The sequence below is a fragment of the Pagrus major genome, chromosome 16 (genome assembly GCF_040436345.1).
Source record: "Pagrus major chromosome 16, Pma_NU_1.0".
In the NCBI taxonomy this organism is placed as follows: Eukaryota; Metazoa; Chordata; class Actinopteri; order Spariformes; family Sparidae; genus Pagrus; species Pagrus major.
Window position 1 is genome coordinate 627,817 of NC_133230.1, and position 12,500 is coordinate 640,316.

At 48.1% G+C, this 12,500-nt stretch overlaps 1 protein-coding gene across 1 annotated transcript in view; it reads right to left on the reverse strand.

Moving 5' to 3' along the window:
• The window catches only part of mapkbp1 (mitogen-activated protein kinase binding protein 1), a 33,029-nt gene extending 25,671 nt beyond the window's left edge, over positions 1-7,358 (reverse strand). The window contains exons 1-2 of the mRNA XM_073483914.1: positions 6,995-7,358; positions 1,598-1,689 (exon numbers count right to left, since the gene is read on the reverse strand). Coding sequence (XP_073340015.1) covers positions 1,598-1,689; positions 6,995-7,123 — 221 coding nt within the window. The 5' untranslated portion in view covers positions 7,124-7,358. The remainder of the gene's footprint in view (positions 1-1,597; positions 1,690-6,994) is intronic.
• Positions 7,359-12,500: the final 5,142 nt, after the last annotated feature.

Below are 12,500 nucleotides of genomic sequence, written 5' to 3' on the forward strand. Positions count from 1 at the left end.
CAGAGAGTTTAAACTGCAGGACGACCAGCTGATCCATAATCAATCACTGTGGTCTCACTGGAGACACCGAGGACAGCCGGGACACTCACACTGTCGTCTGTGGGACAAACGTCCTCGTCTGCACTGAATGTTTGTGGGACAAACGTCCTCGTCTGCACTGAATGTTTGTGGGACAAACGTCCTCGTCTGCACTGAGTGTTTGTGAGACAAACGAGAAGGACGGCTTCATAACAGCTTCTGCTGGACGCTTTTATTTTGAAATTCTCTTTTTATTTAAACAACCAACTTTATCTTTTAGACAAAACTTTAATTTCTTAAATTATTTCTGTCACAACTGAAGCAGCTGATTCAACTGAGGGGACACACAAGTACAAATACTTCATCACTGTACTTCAGTCCATGTTTCAGGTATCTGTCCTGTACCTGAGTCTCTCTGAGACTTTCCCTCTCTACATCTGAACACAAACACCTGAACTTTCTCCTCCTCACAGCTTCAAACAGCCTCGTTACTTTAGTTTGATGCATTTGAGGTGAATTATGGATTATTGTTATTTGGCGTCATCGCACGCCGCCTTCCCAACATCACCAGACTGATGTCGACCTATCAGAGCACATCACGCACGGCAGACGCAGCGAGACGAGACAAAGACGTAAAGATGTGAACAGACAGAGAGGGAGGCTGAATGGGGAGAAAAGGCGTGTTAGTGTCTCGTATCTGCAGAGAGTTTCTTATTTTCTCTCTTTGTTGCTGCTCAGGACGCTTTACCAACCCAACATGTGGCTGTTTGACGTCCTGGGAATGAGACTCAACAAGTCTCGTGGTGGATCAGAACCACGGCTCCTAACGGACGGTGATCACATGATGTGTTTAATCTGATAATCTGATCATGTTGTTAGAGAAGCTCTGAGTGACAGACACACACTCACTCTCACATTCCTGTCTGCCTTTAATCTGCTGCTCCACACACACACACACACTGTTACACAACACACCAGCAGGTAAACACACTCTACACTTACACACTTAACTGTGTGCAGCCCGTCAGATCACACCGGACCTTAAAAGCCTCTCGACATACGTCTTGTGACCACGTCTATCCTCGCTCTACAACTTCTCCTCCGACACCACTGAGACAAACCGACTCCGTGTTTCTACACATGAAGAAACGTCTTCATGTTTAATGTTTGCAGAAGGAACCAGAAGGAACAAATGATGAAGAATTTATCAGAGTTTCATAAAGTTTATAAACTTTGTTTTAACTCAACAACTCACTAAATTGAGACATTTGTTAATGGAGTCTGGTGCTGTGAGGTTACCAGTTTCCCAGCAGTCGTCCTCTCACTGACACGTTTAAGCCTTTAAACGTCAGCAGACACATCAGAACCTTTCAGACACACTTCAGCTGCTTCAGAACCAGGATGTGAACTGGGTCAGGTGTAAACTGGGCTGAGTGTCCAACTTCAATACTTTTATGGCACCGACGACTTTTCTCAAACTATCAAATATTCAAAATCATCTTGTTACTCTCATCAGCGTCAGGGAGACAGAACCCAGCTGTGTGTGTGTGGTGTCAGTGTGGAGGTCCAGGTTTCTCACCCGGCAGGATACGCCAACAGTCCAGTTCTGGCGTCGCAGGCCAGCGCTCGGTTCCCCGGAGCCGTGATACCCAGAACCTTCTCCAAGGTGACCTGGAGGGCAAAGGTCAGTCAGACAGGTCAGGTAAACACAGACGTGGTGAGAACACATGAAGAAGAAGAAGATCTGTTCGTACAGCTGCAGTTTATGTATTCAAATGTTGAATAACTGCTGATGTGGATGTTTGTTCTGATCCAGTGTGACGATGAACACGAGTGAACGAGTCGACTCGGCACAAAGCAGCTTCATGTCGGCTTCATGTTGTAATAATAAGAGGAAATTTAAGATTATAGAGTTAGATTACTGAGATTATCAATATTATTATTAGTGTTATTTTAGTAATATTCATATTCAACCTCGGTTCTGCTCGAGGGTTCTGACTGTTGGAGGCAGTTTTGTCACAATGTGTTTGTCACGGGGGAAATGTTGGGTCAGGAGTTCTGTTTGGACCCGCTCAGTCTGGAAAGTGTCATGAGAGGAGTTTTGTTGTGAATCGAGCTGTACGAATAAAGATTGACTGATGAAGTAACGATGATACAAACACTCAAACATCACAAGACGTCTCTTAAATTCTCCAGAACAAGCTGCTGCTGACCTCATGAACACCTGCTGACCTCATGAACACCTGCGGACCTCATGAACACCTGCGGACCTCATGAACACCTGCTGACCTCCTGAACACCTGCTGACACTGAAACACTGCGTCTTTAATTCTTGAATGAGTTTTTACAACACTGGTAGGAACCAATGAGCTCGCAGCAGAGAGCCACAGACAGGAAGTGAGACAGTATTAAATGGACCTGATTGTACAGCGACATTTAATCAGCACACACTTACTTCAGGCTCCATGCTGCTGTAAAGTATCCTGACGGGTCAGAACTTCTTCTGTCCAATCAGATCTCAGATTGTTGTTTAAAATCTAAGTTCGACTGACTTTCTGTCTTCATCGTCTGCAGGCTGCCAACCTCACGCCTGTTAGCACGTAATGAGCAGTCTGTTCTGTGGTTTGGAGTACTGTGCAGCTCGATGCTAAGCTAACAACAGCAAACCTCTGTGTGTGTGTGTGTGTGTGTGTGTGTGTGTGTGTGTGTCCTCCTCTCACATGACTCTCCCTCCCTCTGCACCAAACTCTATTTATGTTTTCCTGGTTTTTGCTCGGTGTTTCCTCTGGACGAGCAGCTTCCTCACAGTCGTTCGTCACGTTAAACTGATAAAACCTGATGAGATGAATCCTCAGCTGACTTTATTTAACGCTGATGAGTCACAGCGAGGTGAGACTCTTCAACATCTACAGACAAGAAACTGATCCAGTGTGCAGGACTCTTCCTGCTGTCAGCTGACAGGTGGAGAAAATGTGTCATCACCTTAACTTCCTGTTAGCTTCTACAGTAACCAGCTGATATTAACTGTCAACACAAACATCAGACACACGTTCAGCGTCTTCACATGTTCCTCAGTGACCAGCTCACCTGATAACTGCTTCACAGAACCAACACCGACAATGTTCATCAGTAAAAGTCTTATTGTTCTGTATTTTTAACTTCACACCACCTTTAATAGACGTCTGTTAGCTCTGGCTAACAGCTACTAACATGACACATGAGTCATGAGAAATAGCAGCCTGTAGTTGTAATGCTAGTAAGCATGCAGATAGTAAGAAATAGCATTAGATTAGCATAAAAACAGTGAAATTATCATAAGAACGAAATGAAAGAAGAGTTGTGAAGTTCTGTCATGACGTCTGTGTATCTACTGATGTTAGCATGCTAACCAGCTAGCCCCAGCCTGAAAACCTCTTTCTGCCAGCGGTCAAAGCTCCTGTGCTAACAGTGTAAACACCAACACTCCCCTGGTAGTTGCATGTTGCACCTTTAACCAATCAGAAGCCAGAGCTGAACGACGTCATTAACGGTTCTAACGAGGCTGCAATTAAACTTTATCTTTAAATTACTCTGCTACAGTGCAGCGTCTGTAGTATTGTACAGCGTCTGTAGTATTGTACAGCGTCTGTAGTATTAGTACAGCGTCTGTAGTATTAGTACAGCGTCTGTAGTATTAGTGCAGCGTCTGTAGTATTAGTGCAGCGTCTGTAGTATTAGTACAGCGTCTGTAGTATTAGTACAGCGTCTGTAGTATTAGTGCAGCGTCTGTAGTATTAGTACAGCGTCTGTAGTATTAGTGCAGCGTCTGTAGTATTAGTACAGCGTCTGTAGTATTAGTGCAGCGTCTGTAGTATTAGTACAGCGTCTGTAGTATTAGTACAGCGTCTGTAGTATCAGTACAGCGTCTGTAGTATTAGTGCAGCGTCTGTAGTATTAGTACAGCGTCTGTAGTATTAGTACAGCGTCTGTAGTATTAGTACAGCGTCTGGTGTATCTGATGCTACAGGTGCTGGTCGGATGCTTCAGGTGTTGAGGCTCAGATGTTTGAGGTCAGACTGAAGATCTGAAGTGTTTCCCAACGGAGATAATTACTGTACACACACACACACACGCACACACACACACACACACACACACACAGGCTGTTTGTCCTGAGGCATCGGGGGGGGGGGGGGGGGGGGGGGTTTCTGATCAATGACATCATGAAAGTGATGAATAATTAATAAACGTTTGTAAAGACGGACCGGATCCACTGACTGAGAGTTTGGACCTGATCTGATCGGTTGATGTAACAAGTTATTAAAGAGTTTATTACTGAAACATGTTGATCTCTGATGAGATGAAGTCTGTGACATCATCAGACCGAGCAGAACCGGACCCAGAGGTCAGCAGACATCAGGACGAAGACCCGAGCTGATACACAGACTCTCTCTTTCTAATCGTCCTGCGAACCAGCACCGCTCCAGCAGACCTCACGTGCACTGTGCACTACAAAACTCTACACATATACACACACTTGCTGGTTTCCACTAATTGGACAAGTTTTAATACCCATATTTATTATTTATTGTTTGTAAATAACAATACCAAACTGTTTATACTTACACTGTTCATATTGTAAATACTATGTATATACGAGTTAATTCTATTTCTTATCTCTTATTATATTGTTTATTTATTACTTTGTATTATTGTTTAAGTGTGATATTGTCCTCTGGCTGCTGTGACCAAGGAATTTCCCCATTTGCAGGACAAATAAAGGAATTCTGATTCTGATTCTGATTCTGATTCTGATTCAGGTCCCCGACCCTCAGGTTGGATCCACACACACGCGTACAGCTCCACCACAACACAAAGCATGCTGGGAGTTTTACTGGCTGAGCGGATGAAGCTGCTGACGGATGGACGGGAGCCCCGCAGGGACAAACAGACAGGAACAACCTGACTGACAGGATGCTGCTGCAGCTTTCTGCTCCACTGACTGCAGCCAGTTTACCCGGTTCACCCAGTACACCCAGTACTCCCAGTACTCCCAGTACACACAGTACACTCAGTACTCCCAGTACACCCAGTACTCCCAGTACACTCAGTACTCCCAGTACACCCAGTACACCCAGTACACACAGTACACCCAGTACACCCAGTACACCCAGTACACACAGTACACCCAGTACACTCAGTACACACAGTACACCCAGTACACCCAGTACACCCAGTACACCCAGTACACACAGTACTCCCAGTACACTCAGTACACCCAGTACACCCAGTACACACAGTACACCCAGTACACTCAGTACACACAGTACACCCAGTACACCCAGTACACCCAGTACACCCAGTACACACAGTACTCCCAGTACACCCAGTACACACAGTACTCCCAGTACACTCAGTACACACAGTACACCCAGTACACCCAGTACTCCCAGTACACCCAGTACACACAGTACACCCAGTACACTCAGTACACCCAGTACACCCAGTACACCCAGTACTCCCAGTACACCCAGTACACCCAGTACTCCCAGTACACCCAGTACACACAGTACACACAGTACACTCAGTACTCCCAGTACACCCAGTACACCCAGTACTCCCAGTACACTCAGTACACCCAGTACACTCAGTACACCCAGTACACCCAGTACACACAGTACACCCAGTACACTCAGTACACACAGTACAACCCAGTACACCCAGTACTCCCAGTACACCCAGTACACCCAGTACTCCCAGTACACTCAGTACACCCAGTACACTCAGTACACCCAGTACACCCAGTACACACAGTACACCCAGTACACTCAGTACACACAGTACACCCAGTACACCCAGTACACCCAGTACACACAGTACTCCCAGTACACCCAGTACACACAGTACTCCCAGTACACTCAGTACACACAGTACACCCAGTACACCCAGTACTCCCAGTACACCCAGTACACACAGTACACCCAGTACACTCAGTACACCCAGTACACCCAGTACACCCAGTACTCCCAGTACACCCAGTACACCCAGTACTCCCAGTACACCCAGTACACACAGTACACCCAGTACACTCAGTACTCCCAGTACACCCAGTACACCCAGTACTCCCAGTACACTCAGTACACCCAGTACACTCAGTACACCCAGTACACCCAGTACACACAGTACACCCAGTACACTCAGTACACACAGTACACCCAGTACACCCAGTACTCCCAGTACACCCAGTACACCCAGTACTCCCAGTACACTCAGTACACCCAGTACACTCAGTACACCCAGTACACCCAGTACACACAGTACACCCAGTACACTCAGTACACACAGTACACCCAGTACACCCAGTACACCCAGTACACACAGTACTCCCAGTACACTCAGTACACACAGTACACCCAGTACACCCAGTACTCCCAGTACACTCAGTACACCCAGTACTCCAGTACACCCAGTACACCCCAGTACTCCAGTACACCCAGTACACAGGGTTACAGCTGCTGTCACTACTGATGTTACTTATTGATCGTCTGAAAGTGATCAGAACTGATCTGAGGTCTGAAAATGAGCCGATGTTTAAACTTTATTGACTCCAGCTGAAGTGAACACTGCAGAGCTGCTGCTGCCGAGTGTGTGTGTGTGTGTGTGTGTGTGTGTGTGTGTGTGTGTGTGTGTGTGTGTGTGTGTGTGTGAAATATGCCAACACAGCAGATTGAAAGCATTCAGCTGTATGTGTGTGTGTGTGTGTGTGTGTGTGTGTGTGTGTTTCACTAAATATCATAACACATTAAACTCTGATCATAAATTAAAACGTCACGCTGATAAAACCATGAAGAGAAATCAGGTAAACAAACAAACAAACAATCATTAAATGTGATTAATGAGTTTAATTAGCAGCAGCTGGTGTGTGTGTGTGTGTGTGTGTGTGTGTGTGTGTGTGTGTGTGTGTGTGTGTGTGTGTGTGTGTGTGTGTGACGCGCACCTTGTCGCTCAGGTCCTCTTTGTGCCGCGCGGCGCCGCTCCGCCGCCTCAGTTTGATGGACGGGGAGCGCAGCAGGTTCTTGATGCGGCTGCGGATCGTCCCGCCGCCGCCGCTTCCCTCCGCGGTCATCGCGCCGTTAGCTGCCCGGCTAGCTGCCTCTCTCAGCGGCTGGAGCCCGTCTCTGTCGTCGCCCTCTCCTCCGCTGTCATGCTGTCTGCGAGCCGAGCCGTGCCGGGCCAGAGGGTTCAGCTAGTCCGGCTCTGGTTCTGGTTCTGGACTGATCCGGGTCACGGGCTCCGGTTCCGCTGCTGCTCCGCATCATATTTCTCCGCCGCAGCGAAGACACGAAGCGGCCCGAAGCACGAGCCAGAGCGGACTGACGAGCGGCGCTGCGCCGGCGTCAAGACCGCACGCGTCGTGACGCTCTCACTTCCGGTCAGGCTTTTCAAAATCATTCAATCAAACTTTATTTATACATTGAAAGAAATCAGAATGACAAGAGATCGAAACAGAGCGATGGTGTAAAACAGAGGCTCAAAGTCAAAATAATAAAAGACAAAAACGAGCAATACAAATAAAGATAGAAATAAAATAAATATCGCAGGTAAAATTATAAATGATGAAATATAAGAATAAGAACAAGAGTCAAATGTGAATACATACAAATAACAAAGGGCTATGATGAAACCAAAATAAATTAAAATAATTATAAACATTAAAACCACAACAATGATAAAACTCAACATAAAAACCAGACTGAATAAACTAGAAGGTTTTTGAGACAGAATCTAAATATAAAATGTATTTAAGACTGTTGATATTTTAGTGTTTCACCTGATTGTTTTATCTGTGACGGATCTGAATTTTTATTTTTTTGTGAATAATTTTGGTCCCCTGTAATAATAATGACTTTACTACATCCAGCATCCCCGACAACCTCTGAGCAGTTTATTTACAGAGAAAAGATCAAAGTTTCATCATGTCTTTGATTTGTTAAATACTTTTTGTTAATAAAACTTTTTCTCTCAGTAAAACACACTTCTGTCCGTCTACTTCTACCACCACTGCATGTCATTCATTTCTTCTATTTGGCCATGCTTTTACGTTGACATCACACCCTCAACACTTCCTGTGTCGTCCTGTCTGACTCAGCTTGACGCAGTCTGACGTCTCTACACTGAACACAGCGTGAAGCAGCAGCAGCGCCCCCCGGCGGCAGGAGCATGAACTGCAGCTTCACACTGAACAGCTTTAATTTATTTTATAATTTTTATATTTCAAGAAAAATGAATTTAGATTTAGAGCCGGAAAATTTATGTTGTGTTTGTTTAAAACTTAACATTATATTAAACTTAATAATAAAATGATATAATAAGAATAAATTATATATAAATAACAATAATAATAATAATAATTGACATAAACATTAATTCAAAGGTCTGGTGGCAAAAATATGTGACAGCCCCCTGCTGTTCGAGGGCCTGCTTTGTGTATCCCTTCCTTCTGTCTGCAGGTATCTCAGTGGGCGGGGCTTGAAACCAGGACCACCTGGCCAGTCTCCTGGAAGTTTTAAGAGCAGGCCGTCTCAGTCGTTTTGTCTCTCTCTCGCTCTCTCACCAGAAGGACCTGGTTTTCCTCCGGCTCCATTGTGTTGTTTTGTTGCCTTCGGCCTGGTTTCTGCACTTTACAACGCTCCGCACACATCACTCACATGCACCCATCGGCAGACACACGTTCACACCTCATGGCATTATTATGATTTGTGCACGTTACTTAAATAAATATTGTTAATCTTTACGTTTATCTGCGTCTCACTGTCTCTTGTCATGGCTTCTTGAGCAGGTCATGACAAAGACCAGAATCAAACAATGAAGAAAAAAAATAAACTTAATTTCAGCAACCTGAGTTTAGTTTCCTTTTAGTTGTTGTTGATATGATACTGTAGCGTCCGACCGGACGTTAGAAGAATGACGAGGAGTTGGTCTCACCTTTCTTTATTATTAGAACCACAACAGTTACTGTCAACAACAGCGCCGTTCTTGTCTTACAGCTCTCACTTCTTTCTCAGCTCTCCTTCTCTCTATACACACGACTCTCTCTTCCTACACTCACCCCGCCCCCTTGCTTCCTCATCCAACCACATACCTGTCCATACCATACACGTTCACTGACAGTCAGAAATCACAGAACTTTAGAACACAGAACACATTATAACAGTAACATTACTGCAGGGTCGCTACGCTGCCCCCCCCCCCCCCCCGCTGATGAGCAGGGGGTGAGTTTAGGGGCGGGGGAGAATGTGGGGAGTTGACAGGGGAAACAGTCATTAAACCTGGAGCCTATATACCACCTCACCCAGCTTCTCCAATACCTCACAAGGCCCCACCCAGTGACTGTCCAGTTTTGGGCACTGGCTCTTCTTTCTCCTTGGACTGTACACCCACACCAGGTCTCCAGCCTTAAAGTCCCTCCCTTTAGCCCTCATGTCATAGTTTCTTTTCTGTCTCATGCCCGCTTTCTGCAGCTGGTCACGGGCGAGGACATGAGCCGACTCCATTCGGTCCTGGAGCCTTCTGCCGTATTCTGGTCCTGGTGGCAACGCCGGTGAGTCTGGGGGTCTGCCAAAAGCCATTTCTGCTGGCGTCCGCAGCTCTTGCTCCAACATGAGCAGGGCAGGTGTGCATGAGGTGGATTCCTGCACCGCTGACCTGTAGGCCAATAAGACGAGAGGGAGGTGCATGTCCCAATCACATTGATGTTCTGCAGTGAGGATGGCGAGTTGTTTTGCCAAGGTTCTGTTAAATCGTTCGACGAGTCCATCACTCTGAGGATGTAAAGGAGTAGTTCGAGTCTTCTGCATGCCCAGGCGCTCACACATAGCAGAAAACACGCCTGACTCGAAGTTTCTTACTTGGTCGCTGTGAATGACCTCGGCAGCCCCAAACCTGGCAAACATCTGGCCATTTAGTAAAATAATCCATGGCGGCTAGAACATAACGATTTCCCCTGTCTGTGCGAGGAAATGGGCCCATTATGTCCACCGCCACCCTCTCCATTGGGGCCCCCACTGCCAGCTGCTGAAGCTGGGCGCGAGACTGATCCGGGGGACCTTTGTGTGCTGTGCAGAGGTCACAGCGGCGACAAAAGTCCTCAACATCTCTCCTAAGCTGGCCCCAGTAAAAACCTTGCCGGATGCGACGAAGGGTTTTCGAGACTCCAAAGTGTCCTGCCCCAGTAGTTCCATGAGAGGCTTTTAGCACCGTCTCTCTCAGTGCCCTGGGGACCACCACCTGCCACCTCTCTTCTCCTGTAGCTGGTTCTTTCCAGGCTCTCTCGAGCACTCCATCCTTCACCCGGAGAGCCCCAAACTTTGCAAACAGTCCTTTCGTGGCAGGCGAGCACCCAGCGACCTCATTCCACTGTGGCTTTTGTCCTGACTCCACCCACTGCAGCACTGGGTGCAGATCAGCATCCTGGCTCCTGCTGCAGTCTCCATTCAGGTGAGTCAACCTGCATCTCTCTGCAGACAGGCCCTTCTCCATCATGCATGAGGCCTTGCTCCTCCACACGGAGCTCTTTCTCACGGACCTCCCTCTTTTCACAGTATCGGCAGCCATTGAGAGCACAGGGGCGCTGGGACATGGCGTCAGCATTGGCATGGTTAGTTCCAGCCCTGTACTCCACTTTGAAGACATACGGCGCCAGTTCTTCCAGCCAGTGTGCAATCTGCCCTTCTGGCTCTTTGAAGGACATTAACCACTGGAGGGCAGAGTGGTCAGTTCGGACAGTGAAGGGCAGACCACACAGATAGTACTTGAAGTGGCTTATAGCTCTCACAATAGCAAGAAATTCTCTGCGTGTCACACAATAGCGCCGTTCAGCTTTGTTGAAAGTTTTACTGAAGTACACCACCACTTTCTCCCCCTCCGCCCCCACCTGGCTTAACACCGCCCCCATCCCAAACTTCGCTGGCGTCCGTAACTGGGACGAATGGCATGTTGGGGTCCGGGGGAATGAGGATGGGAGACTCTGTCAAGGCCTTCTTCAAAGAGCTGAAGGCCTGCTCGCACTCAGTTGTCCAGGAAAAATCACTGTCTTTCTGCTGCAGGCGGAAGAGGGGCGCAGCTATGCATGAGAAGCCATGCACAAACCACCTGTAGTAGGATGCCAGTCCAATGAAGCTCTTCAGCTCTCACTGCCAGTCCCTCACTGCCTGCACTTTCTCCCCCAACGTGCTAATGCCCTCTCCCCCAACCCTGTGCCCCAGAAACTCCAGCTCTTTTCTCATGAAGCAGCACTTACTGGGGTGAAGCTTCAGACCAGCCGCCGATATCCTCTGTAGAACGTGCTGCAGGGCCCCCAAGGCTGTATGGAAGGAGCCCCCATGGACCAGTATGTCATCTAAGTAGACTAGACATTCCTGTCGGGGGATGTCACCCAGCACCTTCTCCATCAGCCGTTCAAACGTGGCTGGGGTGTTGCACAGGCCGAAACTGAGGACTCGAAACTGCCACAATCCTCTGCCGGTACAGAAAGCAATCTTTGGTCTGGCTGAGGGACACCTGCCAATATCCACTGCGCAGGTCTAATGAGGAAAACCAGGATGAGCCGGACACCAAATCCAGAGACTCATCGTTGCGGGGCAGTGGGTACAAGTCTTTCTTAGTCACACTGTTTAGTGGCCTGTAGTCGACACAGAACCTCATCTTTGAACTCTTTTTCTTATTGACCATCACAACCCCCAAGGCCCATGGGCTGTCAGATGGCTCAATGATGCCAGCCTTCTGCATCTCATCAATAGCGCTGTCAGCAGCTGCCTGGTGCACCAGGAGAAGTTGGCGGGGGCGCGTCTTGATGGGCCATGCATCGCCGGTGTCAATTTCGTGCTGCACCAGGTGTGTCAGGCCCACTTCCTCTTCTGTTCTGTTCTGCCAGTCTGTTCACCCCACCTGCCGTGGGTGGCTGGTCCAGGGCAGGGGGCTGCACATCAACTGGGGTATGGCGTGTGGGGGACACGGGTGTAGGGGGGGAAGCTTGGAGTTGGGGGTCTGACCCATGACGTGCCTCTGCTGCTTGCGAGGTAGGTGGGTGTGGTCTTGGGGCCTGTGTGGGGTGCACCATTTCAACTGTGGGTCCCCCTGGAAAGGCCAGTGTGTTCTTCCCCAGGTCTAACACACAGCAGGCGGCCCGCAGGAAGTCCAGTCCTAATATGCAGGGGTCCTGCACTGCTGCAACCCACACCCTAAAGTTCACTGACAGCCCCCCAACTTGTACAGCCACCACCCCTCTTCCAAGCATAGGGGCAAGCTCACCAGTCACTGTTCGCAGCTTTACCACAGTAGGTTCCAACTGTATCCCTGCTGGGACCACGTCAGGTCTCATCAGCGTTGCTGTGGAGCCGGTGCCAACAAGGGCTATGCATGGAGCGCCTGCCAGGGTGATGGGGACATGGCAAAAACCTCCCACGTGGGTCCAGCCCACCACCCTTGCAGACTCAGCGGTGTCA